Source organism: Pagrus pagrus, assembly GCF_965226575.1.
Source record: "Pagrus pagrus genome assembly, chromosome: 19".
Classification (NCBI taxonomy): Eukaryota; Metazoa; Chordata; class Actinopteri; order Spariformes; family Sparidae; genus Pagrus; species Pagrus pagrus.
The window spans coordinates 20,694,455-20,719,883 of NC_140203.1; the positions used below are offsets into that span (position 1 = coordinate 20,694,455).

At 41.2% G+C, this 25,429-nt stretch overlaps 1 protein-coding gene across 2 annotated transcripts in view; it reads right to left on the reverse strand.

Annotated features, from left to right (window-relative positions):
* Nucleotides 1-25,220, reverse strand: part of lrrtm4l1 (leucine rich repeat transmembrane neuronal 4 like 1) — a 65,992-nt gene extending 40,772 nt beyond the window's left edge. For both annotated transcript variants that reach the window (XR_014624820.1, XM_084383328.1), the window contains exon 1: nucleotides 24,689-25,220. Coding sequence is in view for 1 of the 2 variants with exons in the window: in XM_084383328.1 (XP_084239454.1) it covers nucleotides 24,689-24,692 (4 nt within the window). In the remaining variant the exon portion in view is untranslated. The remainder of the gene's footprint in view (nucleotides 1-24,688) is intronic.
* Nucleotides 25,221-25,429: the final 209 nt, after the last annotated feature.

Sequence of the window (25,429 nt, forward strand, 5' to 3'; positions counted from 1 at the left end):
GATGAAACGCTGGTATAATGTCGAAATAACAATCCACAGATCTAGTTTTGCAGAGAACCACATACATAATGCAGAAAAATAGGCAAGATTCTGAATCTCTAGATAATGCGCCACTGCAACCCTACATGAGACAAGCCCCACAGCTTGTGTGAGCCACGCGGCTCACACATGCTGTGTGACTGCTCTGACCTGTTTACCGGTATACTGAAATGAAAAGCAAGAGATTCTGCCACACACACGCAAGCAATGCGGACTGGCCGTCGGGCACATGTCTGCTCTCAGCAGCTGCTTTGCTATTAAGAGCTTCGGATTTGACAATTAACAATGAGGAGCCAGTCTATGGCTGCATAAAGGGAGGAAGGGTGTTAATTATGTTTGGACAGGCTGAGACGGCAGCGTTTCTGAGTAGGAAGTGGGTGAAGGCAGAGACGACAAGCAGCATAGTGGAGATGTATAAGGCAGCAGTTGGAACAGGGATCTAATTAGTTTTTTCAATATTATAGGGGGTTTCAAGGTTTATTGGTTGGTTTAAGTGTGTGGTTGTGTGTGTGTGTGTGTGTGTGTGTGTGTGTGAGTCATAGTTATGTACTTTGTGGGAGAGAGAGAAAACATTTCCTAAGTGGGGGGTTTAAAAACCCAACGTATCTTACTGTATCAGTCATGTTATAGGTAATCCATCCATCCATCCATCATCTGAAATCGCTTATCTTTTTCAGGGTCACAGAGGGGCTGGAGCTGATCGCAGCTGACATTGGGCGACGGTGGGATACACCCTGGATAGGTCGCCAGTTCAGACGTATAGGGACAAACAACCATTCGCATTCACACCTACGGACAATTTAGAGTAACTGATTAACCTAACTTTGCATGTCTTTGGATTGTGGGATGAAGCCGGAGTACCCGGAGAGAACCCCTGCAGACACGTGGAGAACATGCAAACTCCGCACAGAAAGGCCCTGCCCCAGCCATGTTATAGGTAATTACATTGTAAAATATCACTTCTCAGTATATTGTGGTATTTTATCACTTTAAAGACTTGAATAAATGTTTTTTTTTTTCAATTTTTTTCTCATTGCACTTTTATTTTCTCTACATATTTTATAAACAAGCAAAGAATACCGTCACCTGTGTCTTCTCTCACACGCCTGTTGCCAATTTGAGAAAACGCGTATCGACAGAACAGGCAAATGATATTCCTCATGAAACATTAGCATTAGTTCATGCATACTTAAATAACTTATGAACAGTTGACCTGCTGTAAGCTGTCCCAGATCTGTGCTTGGAAGTAGTTTACTACTTTTACAGCACACACATTTGTACTACTACACTTGTGAGGACCCTCACTGATTCAATGCATTCCCTAGCAGCTAAATTTGGCCGTGCACTACTACAAACTGAACGATTAAACCCTCATCCAAACCTAACCCTCACCTCAGCCATTAAAAACAGGTCTTAACCCCAAAACAGCCATTCATAGAAGTAGGGACTGCACAAAATCTCCTCACTTTCTGAAAATGTCCTCTCTGCCAAGGTCTTCCACTCCAATGGGTCCCCACAAAAATGGAAGTACAAAAGCACTTTCATACACACACAGCCCAAATGTTGTGTTTTCTTTTGTATACGCATAGGAAGCTACTGTTTGACTTTGGACCAGGTTTATAAAAGGACAGCAAGTGAATGACATGAATACAAAAACAAAAATGCATCAAAATAGTGCTAGGATGTGCAACATCATTTTGGGAGAGACATATTGCTTTCTGAAACTGTGTGGAGGGACAGACTGACGGTAATAAAGACACACAGACCGACGGAGACTACAATAATGATGGCAATTGCGTGAATTGATGATGCACATTGACAAGTCCTCACAAAGCTGTAAATGAACAGTAAAGTGTAAATGTTCATTACAATCTCAGAGCACTATGTAACAATCACTTTTTTATTGGCCATGTGTGAGCGGACTGTAATGTGACGTGAAAAATGAGACTTTCTCCGTGTCTCATGTTTGCCTATACGGTACATGCACGATTTGTCTTAAGTTGTTAAATGCTTGGGTCGGAATTTTCCAAAGTCCAGTCCAAAGTATGTGATGGACGTTATGGAGTTCGTCTTCTCAGTGCCTCTCTGCTCTGCTAACAGAGAGCAACAGTAGCTAGCAAATGGAGCCTGCTAACACCAACTAACGACCGGCTTCCAGCACAACACAGAATAACACAGAGCCCCTTTAATATAAAGCAAAGCTCCAGGACAAAGTATTTCATGTACAGAAAATCAAAGACAGTCAAGTCTGTGTGCTAGTATCCTGTACCTGCTGTTCTGGGCTGTAAACTGAAAAAAAAAAGAGAAAAAATCCTGTGTTGTCTCGTATATACTCTGTGTGGAGCACATTATTATGCATCATTATACCAAAACTTGAGCAGTGTGACACAGTGCTGTAACTTCTTTCTTAAATGAGTGGCAGACATGCATCGTCCCACATGATCTGCATTAATCACAAGCAAATGCTGTGAGCTGACCATTGGGTGTGAAAGAAGCTTATTATGACAAATGTTGATTTTGTTGTTAGTTGTGATCTCTAGTAGCTGTAGTAATTAATACACCCACAGAAGACAAATGAAAATCCAATTTCACTCGCCTCTTTTATTGCAATATATATTAGTGCCCGACAGATACATCGGTTGGTCAATATCATCAGCTGATATTGGCCTAGATATATTTGTATCAGTGTATGTATTTTTACATTAAGTTTAAGTTTTTGGTTTTACAGAACACGATGCAGAAAAAGATGCTTGGGGTGATTTATAATTCTTACATTTGCAGGGAAACCTATTGTTTTAGTTTACTGATGTAATTTTAGTAAGTTTGTTGCTAAACTGTAAAATATAAACTACATAAACTGTCTTGAATGGTCTTAAAATTAAATAATATAACAAGCCTCGCACTCTCTGTCTGAGGCCGAGAAAGGGCAGAGTAAAAACATGGCTCCAGGCGAGTCCGAGACGAAGGTAGTCTTGAGACCGACACCAATCTCGAGTACCACAACACCACGTTACATAATGTATGTAACTTAGGTTAGTTAATTTAAGGCAAACTGCAACATTTTACGAAACCTAACAAAGTTGTTTTCTTGCCTTATCAAAGAGCGTGTGTAATGATAAAAGTCGAACGATGATATATTGTTTGGGAGTCAAACTTTTTCAGTTGTAAAAGTATGAGGAGAATGGCACTATGCTATACTCCGGCACATGTAGATTTGTTTTGAGCCATAAAATAATCAATCAAGAACAAGCACAAGAAATAGAGCAATGTCCTGGTAAAATTCATGTTTTGTTTCAACATTTTCCACTGTGTTTTTTTTGCCTTTGCCTCTTGAATGTCTTCCCATGCTGCAATGAGTCCGGGATAGAATGGTTAGCAACATTTGCAAATTTATATATCATTTGGTTTGGGGCCTACAGCTCATATTTATTGGAATTGCATGGATTGAAGCTGTATGTGGTATCCTAGTTATAAGTGCATGAATGAATTAGAGTATGCGCGCTAGAGCATAAAATTGCATGTCTTAATGGACCTGCTCTATTTAAAGGATATGCTCTAAAGAGGTTACCAATTACAATCCTTTGTATTATTACATCAGTAATACACAGTGTCAGGAAATGATTCATGTGCATCATGACAGACAAACATGGCATACACATGTAGTAGTTAAAGTAGTAGTTAAAATGGCAAAAATTCTCAAATGCCAAACTTGTAAACTGTTAAGAGTTCTTAGATTTCCTAATAACTAACAACCAGACCGACAACTGAACATTGCGTGGAACTAGACCTCAGGTTTAATGTGAGTTAAGTTATGCAAAATAGCGCTGGGGCTTCATGTGCCAGAATGCAGGCAAAAAAAAAAAGCAGCAGAAGGTCTAATGATTGTGAGTCTACGAGAAAGAGTGAAGATGCACGCTGTGTGAAAATGTGTGCTATAAATAAGAGTCCTCCAAGCAATTGATGCACCGCCACTTCCATCACCTCCATTAGGTACTCTGTGAAGTGGCCAAGCATCCACAGCACTATACACGGTCATCAGTTTTCCCTAAATGATAATCCCATTGGAGCATTTAGAAGGGTCTGTTGTGAAACCCCTCTGGGAGACCTCACCACGGCGTATCACTGAAACTACACTCGCGACAAAAAACTGAGAGGGGGAATCATACATATTTTAGATGGCGGAAAACTCCAGGCTGTACGATAGAAAGCCACAACACTCAGCCACTGGCTCATTGACGCCTCCGCATGACAGCATCTTTAATTAGCACACACTGGTTCAGCATGGATTTCTGCGGAGACAGAAGAGTAATAAAAACCCACTGGACATGTGTACACCAGGCTCCCATGGGAGGCTTTACAGAGCAGGATGAGGAGAGTTGCGATTAATGGTAATCCACTCATGAAATGTGATATTCTGAGCCACAGGTTTCTCTCTGCTTAACGCATCAGATTGTGTAATGCGGCTGTCATGCATTTATTGGTCTTAGTAACTTTGCACTCACGACCTCTCTCCAAGAGATTCAGGGGAACGATGACTCATCCTGAACAATATATAATGGGGCGAACAGGGGTTCCCTCCTACATCTTTCCAAATTAACATGACTTTTATATGAATCATTTCAAACTCTGAGTCAGATTGAGTGAGAACAAAAAGGAGCTGCCAGGAAAGACCATGGCTTTACTAACCCTAACAATCGGGATCATGCTAAGCGGTCACAAGAAGCTGATTATAGACTGGATAAGTCGAACCCAGGGTTTCCACGTCTCGCCACGGGCGTGTTCACATAAAAGTGGATGAGTTTGCGGCATATGACCGATTGCAAACATAGCCAATTCTACTAGCAGTGGAGCAGGATACTTTAGGAAGAGCAAACTGTTAGACAAACAGAGGAAGAAGCTAAACACATAATTCAGGCTTAAAGCAACATAGTTGTATAAGTACAGCTGACAAAAAAATGTGACTGTTGAATGCGTAAACTCATAGGCAATATCACTGGCCCATCATTAGGACACAAGATAGCAGATTTGACTAAAATTAGGCTACATTTGTGTATTCCATTGAATTAAAGGGGCACTGTGTTGTTTTGGAGAAGAAATTCAAACTCAGAATTGTAATATTATGTTGTATTATATTATTACAACATAAATTAGGTAATAATACAAACTCAGAAATATTAATAAAAGCTCCCACTGTTTGAAGCTAGAAAGGTGGCAGGGTCCGCCAAATATAAACAAAGTAAAACAGTATGAAACTGTGTTGTCCTTTAAGGTCAGTTTGTTTGTTTAGTTTGTTTAGACATTAAAACAGTCAGTAAAGTTCTTCCTCCAAAACTACACAGTGCTTCTTTAAAGTGTTGCTTAGATGTATTCTTATGGCATGTGAGTGACAGTTTTAGCTTTATTCTTTCAGCTGCAACCCCCGCAGTGTCAAACGCACTTGAGAACAAATCCAAAAATAAATAGAAAAACATAATTCAAAGCGGTTGCCTACTTTCATATCTTACAGCAAAGTCATTAGGGTCTCAATCCGTCTCTGTTAAAATCACAATCCTCGCAAGAGCTCCACGGGATCTTCTATGAATGATGAGGTCATTTTCCAGAGTATTGATTGGTCACAAGGCAGTGCTTTTACATGTGTTGATCTTTTATAGTGAACATAACCTGCAGCAGGGCTGGTAAGGTGTGCAGCAAAGGTTGACATGGTGATTTACCCCAGGAAGAAGTGAACCCGCATCTTAACACTGAAAACCCAGAGTTAACCCTGAAGTTGCCTCGCTAACCACAAATCCTGCTTTGTAATACAGGCCCCGGGTCAAGTAGCACAGTGTTTGACATGTGTGGGGCTGTGGATCACTTAGTCCAAGTTTCAAGTCCAGGGATCGTTAAAAGAAACATTTTCCAGAGGAACTACGCACCATGTTCTCTCATGAATGACAGTGACAATGACCACCGAAGTCTCTCTCTCTGGGGTGTGCGCTGTCATACCTTTTGTTATTTAAATTAAACAACTGTTTTTGTGATCTACTGTACAGGATTGCTGCAAGAAGTGGGCTGCTGTGTGTGTGCATGTGAAAGCCATGGACATGGATCAGGTAATGAAGTGAAGTCACTAGTAACGACAATATCCTAGACTCACTTACAAATCGTGTAAGTCTCATACCAATGTGTCAGTACCGATGCTCTGGGATGACAACTGACCCGACCTACAATCCCAAAGCGTCAGTATGTGACGAGCTGGGAATTCTTACAAATTGGACATGTAAGGAGAATTTCAAAAAGGAGGAGTGCTTTTCATCTCCCTTCTTTAAAACTGTATATATTCCAGGCAGTAATCTACATTTTACTTTGCCACACAAATGTGGAGATTGAGCGCAGACAGGGAGAGTCTGCGAGGAACACCTTTACTTGCAGATGCCAAGTTTCCAGCTGCCAAGAAGAAAAAGAAGCACCACCTGTTTATTGACCACGATGACACGATGGAAGAAAACACCAAACAAGAGGCAGCTTCCAGCAACAATCACTGGCAACATGTGAACCTAACAAAGACAACAGTAAATGATGAAGTGGTCACTGTGCCTGTTGAAAAACAGAGATCTACACTTGTAAAAACTCTTCTTCTAACCTCCGCAAGCGCATTGCTGCTAGCGTGAGCAACATTAACATTAGCTAGCTGGCTAGCGTGATTTTCAAATCTGCAATTAATTTAAAAATAAAAAGTATTAATATGAAAACTAACTTGTAACCAGGTGCCTTTTTTGTTTTTACAAACGTTATTTTGATTTTTGTATATTTAATTGCATGGCAAGTTGACTGGAAGTCAACTACTCAGCAATACCACAATCTTTCGTATTTTTGTGATGTTTTTCTTTTTAACCTCATGGAGAGCTGAGGTCCTGCCGGCCTCGGCCATTTCTTACAGTAGATTTTGGCCAGGTGAATCTCATCAGGATGACAGTGTTGATAATCGCTGCAATTCCATTTGTTGTAGTTGCAGAGGTGAATCCCTCTCGTCCGTGGACACATCTGTTTTCAAAGTCTGGCATAGACAGGTCCATCAGAACATGTTTTCCCCCTCACTGGACTATGGAGCTCAGCGAGCGCAGGCACACCACCCGTTTCTCTATGGCCCAGTTGCCTTTGTTCTTCTGCCTCCATTAATGTGTCTCCTCTTCCATTTGATTGGGGCCTCTCGCCTGGGTGCTCTGAATAAATACCGTAAATTGTCAAAGTGAAAGTCGGCTTCAGATAAATAGGCATAAAGCACATGTAGAGGGGAGACCTGATGTCCAAAGTCCACTTATGTCAAGGTATATTTCAGAGTTTTTTTGCCCGGGGCCCATAACAAGAGAAACACTTCACAATTAATAGTAATTGAGCCGTAAATAAAATGAGCAGGAGAAATAAAATAATTTGGGGGATTTTATTCCACTGGGGGAACTTTAACTGCCTGTAAGTGTTCACAGCTGTATTATGTGTGCATTGTTTGGCGTCCTTTACAAGACGTAGAGAGCAAGTTGCTCTCAACTGCTTTGCCGTTAAGGATAAAAGAATGTGCAGGTTTTGACAGCTGCCTTGTTTCTGTTCGTCGCAAGGGCCAAACATGCTAAAAGCGTCTGACGCGCGTCTTTTGAAGTACACCTATTGTTTTAAATGGCCGAACGCACATCAGAGGCATTATGCAGCGCGTCAAACTGCCTCGACGCCAGCACTCCAACCTCGTTTTGATTCGGAACGTCAAATGAGGACCCGGTGACCGGAGTTGCCTCGGATGCACATTTGGAGGCAGACAGCGAGAGGGAGAGCGAGAGATATCACAGCTGAGGTGCTGCACCCTGTGAGGACATGCTGCCTCGAAATCTCTCATCAGTAATGACCAAAATTAGCTTTTGTGAAAACTTGTGATAGGAGGAGAGGACACTATTGGAGCGACGTAAAGACAAAGGCATAGTTTTTATTTTGGGTTTCGACGCGCTGCATGGGTTCATGTGTGCGTGTCGCAGAAACCTGAGTACTACATATAAACAGCCATTTTTCTGAAAATACTGTCGATTCTGTGGTGTTGGCATTGTCAAATCTGATGCCTGCAGCGCACCATAGGAGCATTAAATGGCAGGCTTCAATAATCGCTCTTAGTGTGAGTAGGGGTGGGTAAAAAAAAAATCAAGAATGTATTCATGAATGTCAAAAAACGTTTTTCGCAGTGTTGATTAAAAGCGTGATGTTGAGGTGCAGCGCCTGGACAATTTGAAATGTGCACACGCTAGTAACCCATTGTTCAAAAAAGGCAGTGGTTGAGAACATTTCTTTTATTTAATGACCCAATAATTACCGTAGCATGAGATGAATGTGAAGTAGGCATGTTTGTGAATACTTTTTTTTGTCGTCAAGAGACGTTACGATGTGATATTTACGGAGCGGAGCAGCGGTCAACAGTAACTAACGAGACCCGCTGACAACATGCTGAAGAAAATAACTCGGTGCTCAGACTGCGCCCACTCAGCGTCTTGTACAGCGATGGCCCCCCGGGAGCTAACAGTGCAGCAGAGAGGCTGCTCTCGCTGCTGGACTTATAACCCTAAAAACACAGCAGAGCACACCCCCTTATTTTGTTGTCCACATACAGGCATTAATTCAAATTAATTCATTCAGCTATTGATGCTGTAGATCATTTATCTTAAATTCCAGTTGTGTTTCACATTGTATTTCAGCAGATTAAGCAAAAGACTTAAAATAGTGCCCCTTTTTAATTCATTGAATCGAGAATCGCTCAAGAATCGAAAGCTGATTTGGATTTGAAAATCCATTCTGGATCAGACATCCAAGAACTGGAGTCAAATTTAATCATGAGCCTGCCAAAGATTCACACCCCCAGTCTTTCTGACCACCATATTACTTTTTTAAAAGATGTTAAATTATGTTGGTGTATTGAGTTTTAAAATCATGTTCCAGTTGCCCACTTTCCAACTTCGAGCACCTGCCAGTCTAAAGCTCTCTACTTGGCCATGATGCTGCAGGGTGATAAGGGCAAGTCAGACAGAGCTGCCCCAGATGTACTGTATGTCCCTATGCAGTTAGCCACATTAGCCGTCCCTGACGGCCTCTTTCTGTGTTTATTTTTAGTCCGAGACATGTTTGAATTGATTTGTGTGCAGATTATGTCTATTTCAAAAGCTGTAGGAGGCTTGCACAGATTCCCCCCTAAATATACAATGTTTTGGGCGGGTCCTCGTCACGCCAAATCTCAAGAACCAAGGTGGCAGGCGCAAAGTTTGCATGACGAGTAGAGCCACAATACAAGGAAATACACCTGGTTGAAATTCACCTGAAATGTCCTTTCAGACCCCACTTGTAAAGGGATTTGTGATTCCTGGCAGTGACACCTACAAAAACAGGAAGTGAGATAAAGCTTTATGATAGACTCCAGTCTTATGCTAATGGTGTTATATATGGTGTTTCGTGCATCACACAGGCATCGTGCATCACACACTGCACATGCTGCACTTTGTCCAGCCTTGAAATGATTTTGAAAGCTGAAATGTTAAATTATAAAGTAAAAAGATAAAAGATGAAGCAAAATTATATAAAATCTGTATACTCTCGCGGTCACTGGAGGACAAACACATCAGGTCAGAGCCTTAAAAATAAATAAAATCCTGCAGCCGTGGTTCAGGCTGGCAGTGCTATCTGCTCGCCCTCAGAGGAAGATCTGATCTCCTGTGGTAAGCTGCACACACACATCTGTTTACCTGGCTCCCTCTTCTTAGCCGAGCATGACCAATCAGTGCCGGAGGGTTTCAGAGATTTCATATCTCCTAGAAGTTATATCTTGGGAGATTTGAACAACTTGTACTACTGCAAACACAGAACGACACATTCGTGTAATTATCACTTGGGTACATCTGTTCCAAACAGCTTCCAAGTCTGGAGTCATTTTCTTCCTGTTGTTTTCAGCTTCTTGTCGGAAGCTGGTGTTAGATTTATTTTTTATCACAGAACAGTGGTCCGAGCCTGCGGGATCTCTGTTTTTTTTCTGCAGAGAATCCATCTCTGAGACTCGGCCAACAAAGGTTTGCTGCCATCCTTCAAAACTGCATCCCTGTTAAATCCTCGGAGAAATGCAAGATTTGATGACATGATGAATTGGAATCTGAAGGTAATATTAAAACATTGATTAAATCCTAAATTAAATGAGAGCTGCACCAGTTTAGCGCTGCACTCCTGTAGCACTGTGTTATGATGGGCAGTTAGTACAGCAATCAATGCAGCAGAAACGGAGACATCAGCCTTTTTATTCCGCGCATTCTTCTCTCATCACTTGAGGCAGTTTATCAGATTTTGCGCATTCCCCTCTAGAGCCACAAAAGGATTTATACAACTTTCTTCACGTAGTATTCCCCAAGACCGAAAAACAGACTTTGAAGTATTAAATTGGCACGGATCCCTTTTAAGTTTTATTTAGTTTAGGTTTCATTAATACGCGTTCTTTTGGAACGGTAAGTCCTTCATTTCAAGGTGTTTTAAAATGAGAATTCTTCAGCCGGTGAAAGGCTGTGTACTGCACTCCAGCCAGGGAATGGGTAGTTGTGCCTCAAAGCAAAACTGGAGCACAGTTTCTTTTACTTTTTTATCGTGTGTCACGAATAAAGCTCCGACACAAATTACGTCTGATAAAGATGACATTGCAGCCAATAAATATTAATTAAAAAAAAACAGGCTCTGTGCTCCGGTGTCCCTCTGGGCTCAACTACTGACTGACTGGGAGCAGTTAGCTGAAGTTAGACTCAAACACTCACACTAAATGTCAACTGGAATGGGGTTTTGCAGATGCACAACACAGCACGAAGTTAAATTATTATGCAATTCCCTTCAAACATATCTTTTTTTTTTCACCCCAATTACCTCACCTACAGTCACGTTCCAATTGCAACCTCTCTGAAATCCCATAAAAGTAAGCCGCTCCCCCACTCCCCTCCCCTCCCCTCCCCTCCCCAGGGACGGAGTGGGTTCTGGCAGGACCAAAGGAGTCGGCTGTCTTCTTCCTTGGCCGTGCGACAAGTTGATATTTCATTTGAATGCACGCTGCTCTGAGCACTGATGCAAAGGCTATTACCCAGAGTGCCCAAGTGTGTTGGCCAATAGTGCTAAGGCCGCATGCTGGAGCACTTGGAAGAAATGAAAAGTGCGCAAAAAAACAAAATATACTGTATCTACCATTTCTTATTAAATGATCCACTGTAGCAAAGGTTGTGCACATTAGAAGGGAGGCTTTCTTTGTGGCATCTTTTCAAGGTTATACACATAAATGTACAGTTGACATTTTAGATATAGATTTACTGATTACATGCTACATTTTTTACCTTTACTTTTACGTCATTACACTCTGCTTGGGAAAGTTTTTCTGGAGCTCTAAGCTTGAGAGCATAAAATGCAGAAGGGCGCGGCTTTTACCTGACATATGCTGCATTTCAAAGCAGGCTAAGGAAGCACATTTCAAAATTGTACATAAAATACACTGGTACCTCTTGTAAAGAAAGTATAGAAACGATCGCTTCCCTTTTTTTGACAGAAAATCTCGCCGAGAACAAGGGTCTCGCTTTTTTGAGCCTACTTACTTTGTCTACTCTTTCAACCTTAGAGATACTGTTTGTTACTATAATAATCCAGATGGTAGCACTCTTGAATAATTGATCAACACCTACTGTATGCTACATTTTCTATTCACAAATATCAAGTCTCCTTTCTCTTTATTTTCACTTGCATTTGTATGTGCTACTGTTCGGTTTACCTTCAATAAAGTAAATAACTTTTTTTTTTAATGCCTCCCCACCCCCACCCCACTTTTCTTGTCTTTGCCACTCCTCTTTAAAAAATATAGCCTATAAAAGACATATATGGTGCATTCTGAAAGACTAGGAGGTTGTACTGTACAAGATATTGTGCTTCTTTACATAACTTGAAGCTTCAGATACGGACTTGTTATTCTCTCCGACCCCACCTCCTGCCTTCCTTCCCCTCCCAGACTGTCGTCCTCCCTGACACAGGAGCCGGGGGATTTTAAAGCGTGCGACGTGGGATCGAGCTTAGGCAAGCAAAATCCCCAGGCACAGCTGCATGTGTGATATATTACATTATCGAGTGTGTTCACTCAGATTTAAGGCACGTAAAATTAAAAATACTTTCGGGGCACAGAAGTATGTGACATATTACCGGTCGCGGGGCCCATCATGCTACGGTGATTAATTGGACTTGGTGGCATTACAATATTGAAATGAAGTACCTTTTACACACTTAAAACCCATTATTTTACGCCCATTAATTTGAAAATTGGAGTCAGCTGTAATTCCAACTCGCAGCAAATGCACGAAGCAGTATAAAACGGCTGATTTACGATAAAAGCTTCTTTTACTACGACTTGAGCTGCACAAACATGCAGAGACGGGAGGAGCAGCCCGTTCAAAATACTCACTGTATATTACAACAGGGAGAAGATGTATGGAAAAATAGAGCATGGCCGGTTAATATCACACCAGTAATGGCAAAATACCACTTAAATGGGGCCACATCCATTCCAATTTAATTAAAATGAACTGCCAATTTTGTTTGCTCAGTTATTCTTTCTGGATTAGTGTGGGCTGTAGTAACCGAGGTCTAGTGGTCCATGACCTACTCAAGCATGGCAGTGAAAGAGGGTAATGAAGACAGACGGATTGCTCCAGCTCTGCCTGCTGGCCACTTTGTAGGAAAAAAGAGAAAGGTCTGAATTATTACCACTTAAAGACCTAATGCCATGATTAGGTGTATTGATTTACTAAGTCTGAGCAGTAACATTCAGGATCAATGGGATTAGCAACATATAGAATTCAGACCCATCTACAAGAGGAACTGCCTGCAACGTACATCAAGTTATCACTGGAAGTTCAGGGCAGCCTTGCTGGACTCCATGTCTATTGATTGACTTGTTTATCATTTCTCATAGACGCCAGGACCACTGATTGACTGACAGGCGTGACTTTTAGTAACCACATGGCACAACCTGACACCTAAGACGATCACGTTTGTTTGAAGACAGCAACAGTGACGCTTTGCTAGAGTTTTGAGCTAATGCTAATAAAATAAAATAAATACCTAATTTTTAATCTAATTTAAGACATGTTTCATTTCAATGTAGATCTTGTCGCAGATCAAGTCAATAAACGGCGGGAGGAGGAGAGATAGGAATTCCATGATTAGCTGTGTTTGCCACAGGGAAGCTAGCAGCAGGGGGGTCAGAGAGACAGAAAGACGAGAGGATATGTATAAAAATCTATACATGTGGAGAAGTCATGGTGTGACAGGGACAGAATGAGTGAGAGTGAAGAGAGAGAGGTGGAGGGAGAGAGGATTAAACTGCAGTCTGTGTGAGAGGACGGGAGAATGCTAATGTTGTCTCAGCTGGAAAGTTTTAATAAAGTAGTTTATCAGACGGTATCCTTTCAAGGGGTTTGGATGTCGAAAAAAAACTCACATACCGTTTGGTCGCACTGAACATTATGTCGGTGAGGAATTTCTGTCGCAGCCAGCAGCTGAGTTTTACCTTGAGCCACTAAAAATACTTAGATAACGTCAACAAGGACAGTGGAAAAAGCTCAGTTTCCAGCAAAACCTTATACAGTTAGTTAATTAATTACCTCAAGATGTCAATGAAGTTGTTGAAGCTTCACTTAAGGTTTAGCCTTTCATGAGAAGGTTTAACTGGCCGGCTGCAGGCGTGCTAACATGAGCTCTGGGTGCTGCAGGGAACTTGGGGTTCAGGCAGGATTTAAAATTTTGTGACTGACCAGGATTTTCCTCAGGTTAGAGGTGTTGCCTTGGTCAACTTTGTATCTTACATTACAAATACTGCAGCGAGTGACTCACTGTGGCTTGTCGCCCTTTTGCTGCCATCCCACGCTTATGAGAATTTGGCATTGTTAGATTTATTGTGAACTGGTGCACGGTAGCACCATCACAATTAAGTTGGCACCCCTAAAAGTACAGAGTTCAGTACTGACCCCTAAAGCAAGAGTAAAAATAGTTGTAATCTAAGTAAATGATTTACAGGTATTTTTTAGTTTAAGTAAAAGGGGCATTCTGTTGGACATAGTACAGGGAAGATAATACCTCCTAAGTTGTATGTAATTGCAATGGCCTCATCCATGCATATGGGTAATATTTCAACATATATACATTTTATTTAGACTTTATTTTTTTCAGTAAAGCATGCTTCTGATCACATTTCGAGTTAAACAACTGAACAACAACTGAAAAATAGGTATTTCCCAGAACTCGGCAGTCGACAGTGGCATGTTAAATAGTGTGTTTTTAACTTTTAACAAGCAGCAAATCCTCAAATATAAGAAGCTTCAATAGCAATAAGAGCAGCTGTATTGTAAAAAATAATTCATAAATAATTACTGTCGGTATGACAAAGGTCACAAACAATTGTCTCAGAAATCATTGCCCGCATGAAATATAATTTGCGAGGAGGGAACCTTTAGAAAGGCTAATTGGTTATTTTTGAATGTCAACATTTTTACACCAGCAGTTTTTTTCTGGCCGTGAACGCTGCCTGCTGTAGAAAAAGGCTGCCTTAATGAAACATATTGGACAGAAGTCCACTTGGAAAACTGACTTTTTAGAGGAGCCTCGGCCAAATCATTCTGGTCCGGTGCCTCTGGCTCCTCTCAGCCACAGTGCTGCCTGATATCTCAGTGACTTTGAGCCTCATGATTATCCAGTAATCCTACATCTGTTTAGGTTTGTGTACCCTACTACTTTAATTAAAACATCACAAAAACAACATATGCACTGTTTGAAAACTGAAAGTGAAAGGTACTTAAGAGATGGGCAAAAGTGGATGGGTATATTCCCATTAAAACTTTAACTATCTATTGCTGCAATGTTTTAATGCGACAGGAATGTTGGTGCCTGATAAAGATACATGAGAAACAGAAAAAACTGCAGCAATATATAATTAACGTAATGAAACAGGGTACGTATGTTTGCCTTGATATCTGCTTTTTTATCCAGCCACTGCTCTGCTTATCTTTCTTATAGCAGTGGCTTAATTCCACCATCAATGATGCACAAAGCTTAATGATTACTTACCCTTCACTGATTAAAGCAAAATGGAAACTATTTGATATGGAAGAAATATCTCTAAATTTAAGACTCAGACGGTGGCGGACTGGGATAATAATTCAGGCGGGGATCTAACATCAGTCCACGTTCACAAGAGACCATGTACACTGCGTTTTTTTCTATTATTTTTTAGATTACTTTTCGTGCCAGTATAATTAAAAAAGAGTTTAACTGGGGAAAAAAAGTTTAAAAATTGTCTCGAATTATCTGCAGAATGTGAAGAAATATCAGTTTTGACGCAATGACGTCTGTGTATTGTGCTGCAGAGGTTAGCATGCCAACCTGCTAGCCTGGCTAAACGCCAACACTCTCCCGTTCTCCCAACTCCCAGTCCATACTGCTAGCTACAGCTGACTGAGCTCAATAGCTAATGGCAGCTAAAGTTAGCAGCAGTTACTCTGGTGATATTTTGCCCCGTATTTGTCTGTTTGAGTATGAATCTGACAGATGGACAATTCCTGCATTCTGCACCTTTAAGGCTATGAATATTCATGCATCTGTTCTGTGCACTTTTGGCAGAAAAGAGTACACAGCTCTTTAGATCACTTCCATGCATCTGCATCTTCTGTTTTCCACAACATGATTAAGTTTATATTACATAGAATCAACTTGGGGAAGGTAGTTATGGCGTGCTGACGGCGGCCCTCCACTTTAAACACCAACCATGTCCCCTGCTGTGATATGTGTAATCTTAAAGCACTTTCCTCCCGAGCTTTTCTCCTCTTAATGTGCTCCTTCTCAGCTTTGCATCTTCTCTTTCTCTTGTTCTCTCTGCCTCCTGTGCTGTCCATTTTCTCGCCACGCTACGGCGTGATTGCAGACCATCAGGGGCTGACTGTTAGCTAGCTGCCCTGTGTTGTTTTCTCTCTGATGCACTGTTTTTTTTAATTTTAGCATTTTTAACACTGGCCTGACACTCCAGGCCAATCAGCTTGCCCGGCAACCAGGAATGCTCCAGATGGCCAATCCACGCCTGGATTCAGACATTTAAGAAGTCTGATTGGGTTATGGTCAGACTTTTAGTTGACCTGACCCTTATTATATTTAAATGATCACCTTATAAAGGAACAGGCACTACACATTTCCTTTCTAAGGCTACTGCCTTACTGCATGGTGGTTGTATGCCTCTGCACACCAGTGCTGTTTCAGAGAGTTGAATAATGGCCAGAACATTTTTTGCAGAATATTTTGATGTCATAGCGCATTTGACCTCTGACCTTTTGGATATCAAATGTCACAACTTTATCATTTAATCCTATCTGACATTTGTACGACACATTTTTTTGTACCTTTTGAATGAATTATTGAGTTATGGCCAAAATGTGTCTTTTGAGGTCACAGTGACCTGACCTCTGTCCTTTGGCCACCAAATCTAAATCAGTTCATCACTGAATCATAGTGAATTTGTTCCAAATTTGAAGAAATTCCCTCAAGGCGTTCTTGAGATATCGCATTCGAAAGAGTTGGACAGACGTACAGACGGTGGAGTTTCTTAAGTCATACATTCTGCCTCACACAGCAGGGAACTGCATGAGGAAGAGAGTTTGTGTCTGTGATAGTCGAGCCCAGTAAATCAGCCACATCACCCAAAGTTTTCAACCTTGACGCCCACAGCGTTTAACATCCAGACTCGGTCTGTCACAAAGTGACAGCTGAAACTCTTCACAGGCACCATAGTATCACACACATCAGGATCTTGACTGATTCTGGCCTTCCTGCGGACCTCCACACGCACACACACCGGAAAAAGTTATTGGTTTCAGAAAAGTGTGCAGGGAGGCAGAGAGCTCTGTTGATCGATATGAGTGCTGGTGTCAAAAGATCAGCACAAACCCGAGATGTTTAAGCTGGCTACTGTGAGGCGAGCCTGTTGTAAAGGCTGAGGAGACGACATCATGACTGATAAGTGTGTGTGTGTGTGTTATTCTGGTACTCAGTGAAGGTCAATTGCAAACCAATTCAGGAGAGTGGGAAGCAATACTCTTTTTCATCAGAATTCATGACATTATATCAGTGATTAGTCAGTCCCAATGAGCAGAGTCTAGTTAATAATTTCTGTGGCACATTCAGTAACTGTCTCATTTTGCCTTGAAAAATTAATTATAGCGGTACATGTATTTACTAGTTACTTGAACCTTGGATTCTTACCGCCCCACACCAGACCTAACGGCGGAGCCACTGGAAGGGATGTCGAAACATTATAGATGAGAGCAACCTGTAAAGTGTTTCCGCGTACCTTGAAAAGCGCTATATAAGAGAAATGTATTATTATTATTATTATTATTATTATTAAATAAAGACCAATTTTTCTTTCAGGCATGAATCCCTTCAGAATAAAAGCACAACGTGCACAGATGTAAAGGAATGCAACTGAATTAAAAATAAAAACCCTTTGGCATAAAAACTGCAGCGATTATAAATCAAATTATTCCTCCTGATCTGAACATCATTCATACTATAGGTGCATACCAAAAACATGACTGTTGTCGGTGTTGCTGTTGTTTCCCAGATGTCCCGGTGAACTTAAAACCATTAGCCTGTATGTTTAAATTAGCTTCTCTCCTATCTCTATTTTTCTCCATGTCCCTTCTGGGGCTTCATACTTCACGCAAAGAGGCTGTCCTCATCAGAAAAATGAAAGCAACGGTCATTTGTTTAAAGGCCCCCGGAGACCTAATCTCTAAATCAGCATTTTATTATGAGCTATGGGCTGCTCCGTGAACTCACATATTTTTTCTGCCAAAGTTGGTGGAACAGTGTGGGCTATTTAACATCAGAGGTTTCTGTGTTTGTGTTTTTTTGTCCAAGCTCCTCTATTGGTTTGTCAGGGGCGGGGCTCTTATGCATGCACCAATAAGGGTTTACAAAAAATATGTGATGACAGTTAGGGCTGTGCAATGGGACAATATATATATATATTTATATCCTGCGAAGATAAAGTGGATTATTAAACTATATCTTTTTCTTTCATTTATTTTCCCTTTTTGGCAATGGTTTTCATTATTTGGACGACACTTTGCTCTGCACAGCAGAGATGAGGGCAGGAAATTTGCATTAGGGCAACACAAACAAATAGTGAGAATGAGACACCAAAGCCACTCTTTTTGGTCTAGAAGCTAAAAGAGGTCGAGTATCCAAAAGAGGGTCTAACTTTGTCACGTGTATGTGGTTTAGGTATGAAATGTATGACACAGTCCAGAAAACCATACTTTGCAAGTTATCCCACAGACCGGTCCCCACAACAGACTCAAACATTACCAACCTCTCTTACCGCCCACACAAGAATCATCTCAAACAGCACAGAGAGTCTACGGATGAGAGCCACGAAAGTACAGTCGAGTGCTCAAAACAATTGAGCACAAAGCATTACAAATACAGTGTACTTACTCGAGTGCGTAAGTGCAGTGCATTTGTTGAGAATATGAATCAACATGTAATGAGAAAGAGGCCTTTCCGTGTTATATAAGCATTACATTTTCCTAGAAAATGTGCTATATCCTCATACGTATAATATGACTATACTATGCAAGTATTCAAACCTAGTTTATGGGGAGCTTAAAACACATAAAATGACCCAAGAGTGTTTTTTTTTTTTCTTTTGTCTTTTTTTTTTTGATAAGCTACATCTTGTGGCTGTACAGATCAAGACTGATGTCATTGAGTTGTAAAGGCAGGAGTATTTTCATGTTGTTATAATGTGACTGTAACACCAGAAACCACAGTTAACATCTTGTCTCCCACCAACAGTTGGCGTTGGTTTCTTTTGACTAGAGCAGCAACAATCTTTTGATTAATCTTGTGAAAGAAAAGTAGTTGCCAATTATTTCACTCATTTTCAAGCAAACCTTTGCTGGTTCCAGCTTTTTTTTTTAATGTAAGGATTTGCTGCTTTTCTTTGTCATTGATGATAGCAGTAAAGACTTTTCAGTTTGGGCTGCTGATTGGACAGAAGAGGCAATTTGAAGACGTCACTTTGAGTTCTTGGACGTTGTGATGACCATTTTTTCACATTTTTAAAAATATTGCGTAAAAGATGAATCTATTAATTGTGGAAATATTCAGCAGATTAATAGATAATGAATATAATCCTCAGTTGCAGCCCTACCTTTAACCATGACCATCATGTTGCATTGTGGGCAATGTAGGCGCCAGGTTTTGAAAAGCAGTCCACGTCTATTATTGCACAATGATCCAAATCGATACAGCAGAACCAGAAATGTGGCCTTTTTTCATTCACGCATTCTTCTTGTTTGTCAAAGCCTACTGCCTATAATACCCACAATGCATTTTAGCCACTGAGTGACATCACTGGAGGCAATTTATAAGATTACATGCAGCTTCATCTGGAGCCAAAAAAGGCTTTATACCATTTTTTAAAACACATGCAGTAGTACTTCCCAAGACCTGTAAACACACTTTAAATATGTAAAATTGTTGGAGTTACCCTTTAAAGAAGTAGTTTTAATTGCTTAAATCAAACCTTAACCACATTGGTGGCGGATCAGAAAGCACACTGTTCGTTCACAAGATCGTTTTGTTATTTAGGTTGAGGGACTAACAACTTGGAAAATACATCCAAAATATGAAAAAGCAGCATAATCAAATGTGAAATACCATGACAACCAAACGTGGGCTGGAGTGTGCTTCAGCAAAATACAAACTACACAATACAATATCATGTGCCTCTTGTTGCAGTCGTTTTTTTTTGTGCAAGCTCAGCTCTCAGTGCTTACTGCCAGACTCTGCTCTCAGTTTTGCATCTCTGCCCATATTTCAGCTGAACGTGGAGGAAACATTGTTTTGAGAAGTCTTTCGCAGTTAATTCCAAATTTAAGGAAAAAGGAAAAGGAGAAGAAAACCCCAAACTTAGAAATGTTGCAATGAGAGTCCTGCAGTCAAAACTCAAATGAATGACCTAGAGGTAGAGTGAAAGGGAGTATGTGATGTGTCGTGTTGTGACGGTTTGATTGCGTGTGTGGGTAGTGGTGAAATGAATATTACTAAACTGCTGCAAAAAGTGCCTGATGGGGACTTTCAGTCAGGCTCAGAATGAGGAAACATGCCTCACACTGACAGAATAATCCTCATTGATGGCTTCAGCTTTTTTTTAAAGGGAGCCACAGCTGCAGCCATTTAGACCCAAGGTTAGTTATTTTTTCTTCTCCCTTTTGTTTTAAAGCAGGTTTTTTGTCTAACATACAGGTAGACAATGTTGTGTTTGTGCTTAAGTTTTAAAAGATCAGAGAGACCTTGTCCTTCAATTAAAGCTGTATATTTGATTTCATAAAGAAAACTTGGCAATTTGACCATGAAAGTGAATGTATAGAGCTGAGAAACTAGACCCACATCTATTGTCTAAGACTCCATTCATGGTCTTCAAGCTGCAGGGAAAGTTGTTGGTTTTGTGCCAATGGCAAACCATTGAATAACACTGAGGCATCTAATTATGTGCATTATTAAAGGCTCGAAAAAGTGGAAAGACAAAAAAACAGGTTACTTTTTTTAAAAAGAAATCCTGCTTAGCTTTAACAGAAATGTGCTCCGTGGACCAATTACTGTCTCTGCTCGAGGAAACTGATGGATTATTGAATAAATTGAAGGTTATTTGAGCATAATTGCCATGATGCTCTTGCCTTAACAGTTCTACAACAGTCAAGTGTGTTCAGTCTGACTGGAGATCATCAGGCCTCTGTGTTGTCCATAATGACTCCTGCATTACTTTCCCCCGCTCTTTCTTTCTGTTACCATCTATTCTTTGTGCTTTTTGCACAAATGTGTTGTTTTGGCAGTCATACACTTGACAGCTTGGGCAACAAATAGGTGATTCGGATTCATCAGTGTTGGTCTTGTTTGTCAAAAGTTTCTTCTTCCTTGTTAAGACCAGTTCCGTTCTGTTATTAATTAAAAAAAAATACATTACTTGATGCTAGTTTTGAACTAATGCATTTAAAAAGGACATTTGTTGGAAATACGTTTGAGTATTGTGTTCTTGTACCAGATAATGGTCTTAGTCTCGAGACCAATCTCAAGACCACTTCGATTTTCACAGTCTCGTCTCAGAGTCGACTGCACCTTCACTCAGTCCTATATCGGTCTCAGACAAAGAGGACTCTGGATTTTATTTCAAGAGCAGTCAAGACCACATTTGCAGGGATATCGCTGTATTGAACAATTTTTTGGAACATACTGTACTTCATGATGGTTTGTATTGAAAGACGAGATTCATCTAGAAAGTCAGATCAATTTGAGGAAAAACTATGGTTTGCATGTTCCACATTTCTGCGCAAGTGTGTCATCCAGTGAGGGACTCATCAAGACACTGGATGTCTTGATGGTATTGTCTTGGTGTCATTACACTGTGGATCCTGTCAAAACTTGATCTCAATCCCTAAAGGTTTGGCATCTTCCTAGTATCGATACACTCTGGTCTCTGTCATGAATTGGCCTCAACACCTTAAAGTCTTGGTCTTGTCTTGGTCTTGTTACACTCTGGTCTTGGTCATAATTTGGTCTTAACATCTGAAAGTCCTCGTTTTGTCTTGGAACCGATACACTCTGGTCTTGGCCTTGTCTTGGTCTCGATACGCTCTAATCTCAGAAATGGCTTGGTCTCAACATCTGAAAGTCTTGGTTTTGTCTTGGTCTCGTTAAACTCTGGTCTCGGTCATAATTTAGTCTCAAAACCTGAAAGTCTTGGTCATGTCTCAGTCTCGATACACTCTGGTCTTGGTCATAATTTAGTCTCAACACCTGAAAGTCTTGGTCATGTCTCAGTCTCGATACACTCTGGTCTTGGTCATAATTTAATCTCAACACCTCAAGGTCTTGATCGTGTCTCGGTCTCGTTGCACTCTTGTCGTGGTCATAATTTGGTTTCAACACCTGAAAGTCCTCGCATTGTCTTGGAATCGATACACTCTAACCTTTGAAATGGCTTGGTCTCAACACCTCAAAGTCTTCGTCTTGTCTTGGTCTCTAAACACTTTGGTCTTGGTCATGACTTGGCCTCAGTTTAGGCAAACTTGACTACACCATCACTTTTGAAGAACATTTCAGTCATTTATCAAGCAAACAGGCCAAACACTCTCGAGTTTCTTCTTCTCAAATGATTTGTGGCTTTTCCTCTTTGTTTTTATAATTGTAAACTGAATACTTTGGTGCTGAGAATTGTTCATTGGGTAAAACCAGCAATTTAGAATAAATTGTGATGGACATTATTCACACATGGACTGAGCTATTACAAATATCTATCAGAAGCCTTTAAAAATGATTTGTTAGCTGCAACTGCAGTTGCTGCTAGTTGGAGAAATCTCCAACCCTGAAGGCAACATACACTTTTCTTTACCATATGTGTACGAGGAAAACAAGCTGCTGGATGAAGATGCGATGAGTACGCTTCAGTGTGTTGATATCCTAACAAATGAAACCATTTATTTCCAGTCACGGAATGCAACTAGATACATTCACTCAAGTACCGTACTTGTGTTCAATTTGAGGTATTTTAACTATATTTGAGTATTTCCAATCCTTTTTACATTTTGGAGGCAAATATTGTACATTTTAATCTGATGACTTTAGAAAATGTGGTCACTAGTTAGTTTGCAGATTGAACATTTTTAAATACATGTATTTCATCTACAATCACATAAAAAAAAAAAAAAACACTGATTCGCAGACCCGATGACTGGTCGATCCGCAGTGGTCGTAGTGTTGATTCCTACATTTATTCTTTATTTATTCATTATTTAGACTTCTGTTTGTTGATATCCTTACTAATGCAATGGCTTAACTGAATGAATTTAAAGACCGTAAAAAATATTGCCAGCAAACCTTCTGTTCATTTAAACCGACTCATTGTTCAGAACTAACACAAAGTGTTGTTAATGAGTTTAGTATTTTTAATAAACAACAAGAGAAGATAGACCAAGAAGCTCAACACTTATACATCTTTAAGTTCATTTAATATTAGATACTTTAAGACTTTTACTCGAGTATTATTTGTATTGGTGACTTGTATCAAAGTAATATTGTAACACCATATCTTTAATTTACGGTATTTTTTTTTTTTTACAACAATGCTCATCTTGGCCTACAGTAATCGTGACGACACGATTCATACTGTAATAGCATGTTCTCATTAGTCGCACTAAACTGCTCATTACTTGGAAAAATGCCACAATTCTGCACAGATGTGTGGGCAGCATGCATCCCTCCAGCATGTGTCAGCCTTTCACTCAATTTAGGCGTAAACAAACAAAACACACACACACACACACACACACACACACACACACAAAGGGAACCACACAGCAGCACAAATCCAACAAGTGAGAGAGAAGTCAAGACAAACAAAATGAATCACAGTGGAGCCGTTTGGAAACAGCTGGAGCGGCTCTCCCCGCACCTATCAAACGAGCCCAGTTCCGTGCGTGCGCGCGCGTCCGTGCGCGTGCCAACGAATGAATACCAGTCCTTGACTGAGATATCTGACAGCAGAAGTTGCACTGAGAGAAAAGGGGACTTCGTGAACATCGTGAGGACGACTTTCTATTCATGCTGCATGAAAGTCAACATCATTTTCCATCGCAGACTCGGTGACAATCTGAACACCCACAGCCTCTCTGAGCCCCCCCCCACTCAAACAATTATGCAAAGAAAAATTTTCAAGAATTCAAAAAAAAAAAAAAAAAAAAAAAAACCTGGAGTCGAGCTGCGGAACGTAGAGCTCCTGGAACACTAAAGGGAAGTGTGGGTTTGTGAGGTTTAAGAGGCTGAGCGGTGAATTTAGCTTTGGAGCACCCACAGCCAGTAAAATGGAGGAGGTGATAGGCAGTGTGGGATGAGAAGATTGTAGGTGCCCAGAGCTGTCAGGAGAAGAGGGGAGGCAGGGGAGAGAGAGGACGGAGTCAAAACATGTCAGGGGGGCTTTGAATGGGGAGCAGAGGGCGAGGAGGAGGAGGAGGGGGAGGAAACAGATTCATCCATACATCTCACCAAATATCGGCCATTTAAAGTCACATTGATATTTGGTGATAAAGAAGGACGTCGTCTGACAGATTATTGTTGAGCCTCAACTCAGTCCACATTCCACATCGTAAAGGTGAGATCATTACTGTCTCTCTCCTCCAACACTCCCGCCCGCAGTATTTTTTTTCTTTTCATTCTGGAAAAGAAAACGAAAAACCTCTGAGAGGTGATGCTGGTCTTAAATCTCAGGGAATATTTGCAAAAGACAAAAGAAAAATGTAAATGCAAAAGTAGTGCTCTGAAACACTGGAGACGCTGCGCAGGAATAAGCCGCGAAAGGCTTGAGGGGGAGATTTTCTCAACATCCACACACTCACAGATGCGCCAGAGGAGGAAAAATCAAACCACACTGTTCTGACCGCAAGTGCGCCCAACTAATAATACTGGCGATTCGCAGGCTCCCAGGGCTCTTCATCATCTGTGCGCATTCGTTTCAATATGAGACAGCCCTCCACTTACTTACCCATGATGTCTCATCGGTCCGTTCCCTCCGTCCTCCGTGGCGCAATCCGCCGCACAGATCACGACTTCCTCCGTGCTTTTCCTTCCCAGTACCTGGAGAGCCCCGGAGCTGTGCGCGCCTCTCAGGCGAGGGGTGACTCACCTGCCTTCATTCTAAAAACTGTCTCTCGATTCGGTAAAAAACGTAAAGTTTGCGCCCATGCTCCCTGGCGCAGCGCAACTTTCCAGACCTGTCACAAAAAACCGTGCCATCAAGCCCCCAAGTTGGAAGTCAGACCGCCTGGCTCTTAAGATTTCTCTCAGCCGATAGGAACATAGTCTTGGAACAGGTGCCCTCAGCAGAAAACAAAACCCGTCACACGTCGCAAAAGTTAAAAAGGTGGAGAGGTGGAGGATTGTTTAGCGCAGAGCCAGGTGTCCTCTGCGCAAACATCCAGCGGAGCGGCGGAGACGCCAGACAGCAGCGATCACGGGCAGGCACACGGCCACTGTCAGGGGCTCCTGTGCGGTGCATCGGCGAGCAGGTTCGCGTGTGCGCGCCCGGCTGCGTGGGGGACGTGTGCGCGCCTCTCGCGCACGTGGGAGAAAGAAAAAGGAGGGAGAGAGAGAGAGAGAGAGAGAGAGAGAGCATGTAATGCAGTGTTTAAGAGCTGCGGGCAGATTGGGTCTAATGCGAGATTTGCTTTTTGTTTTCCTGTTGATCTGCTCTCCTCATCAGCATCAACACCAACACAAACAAACC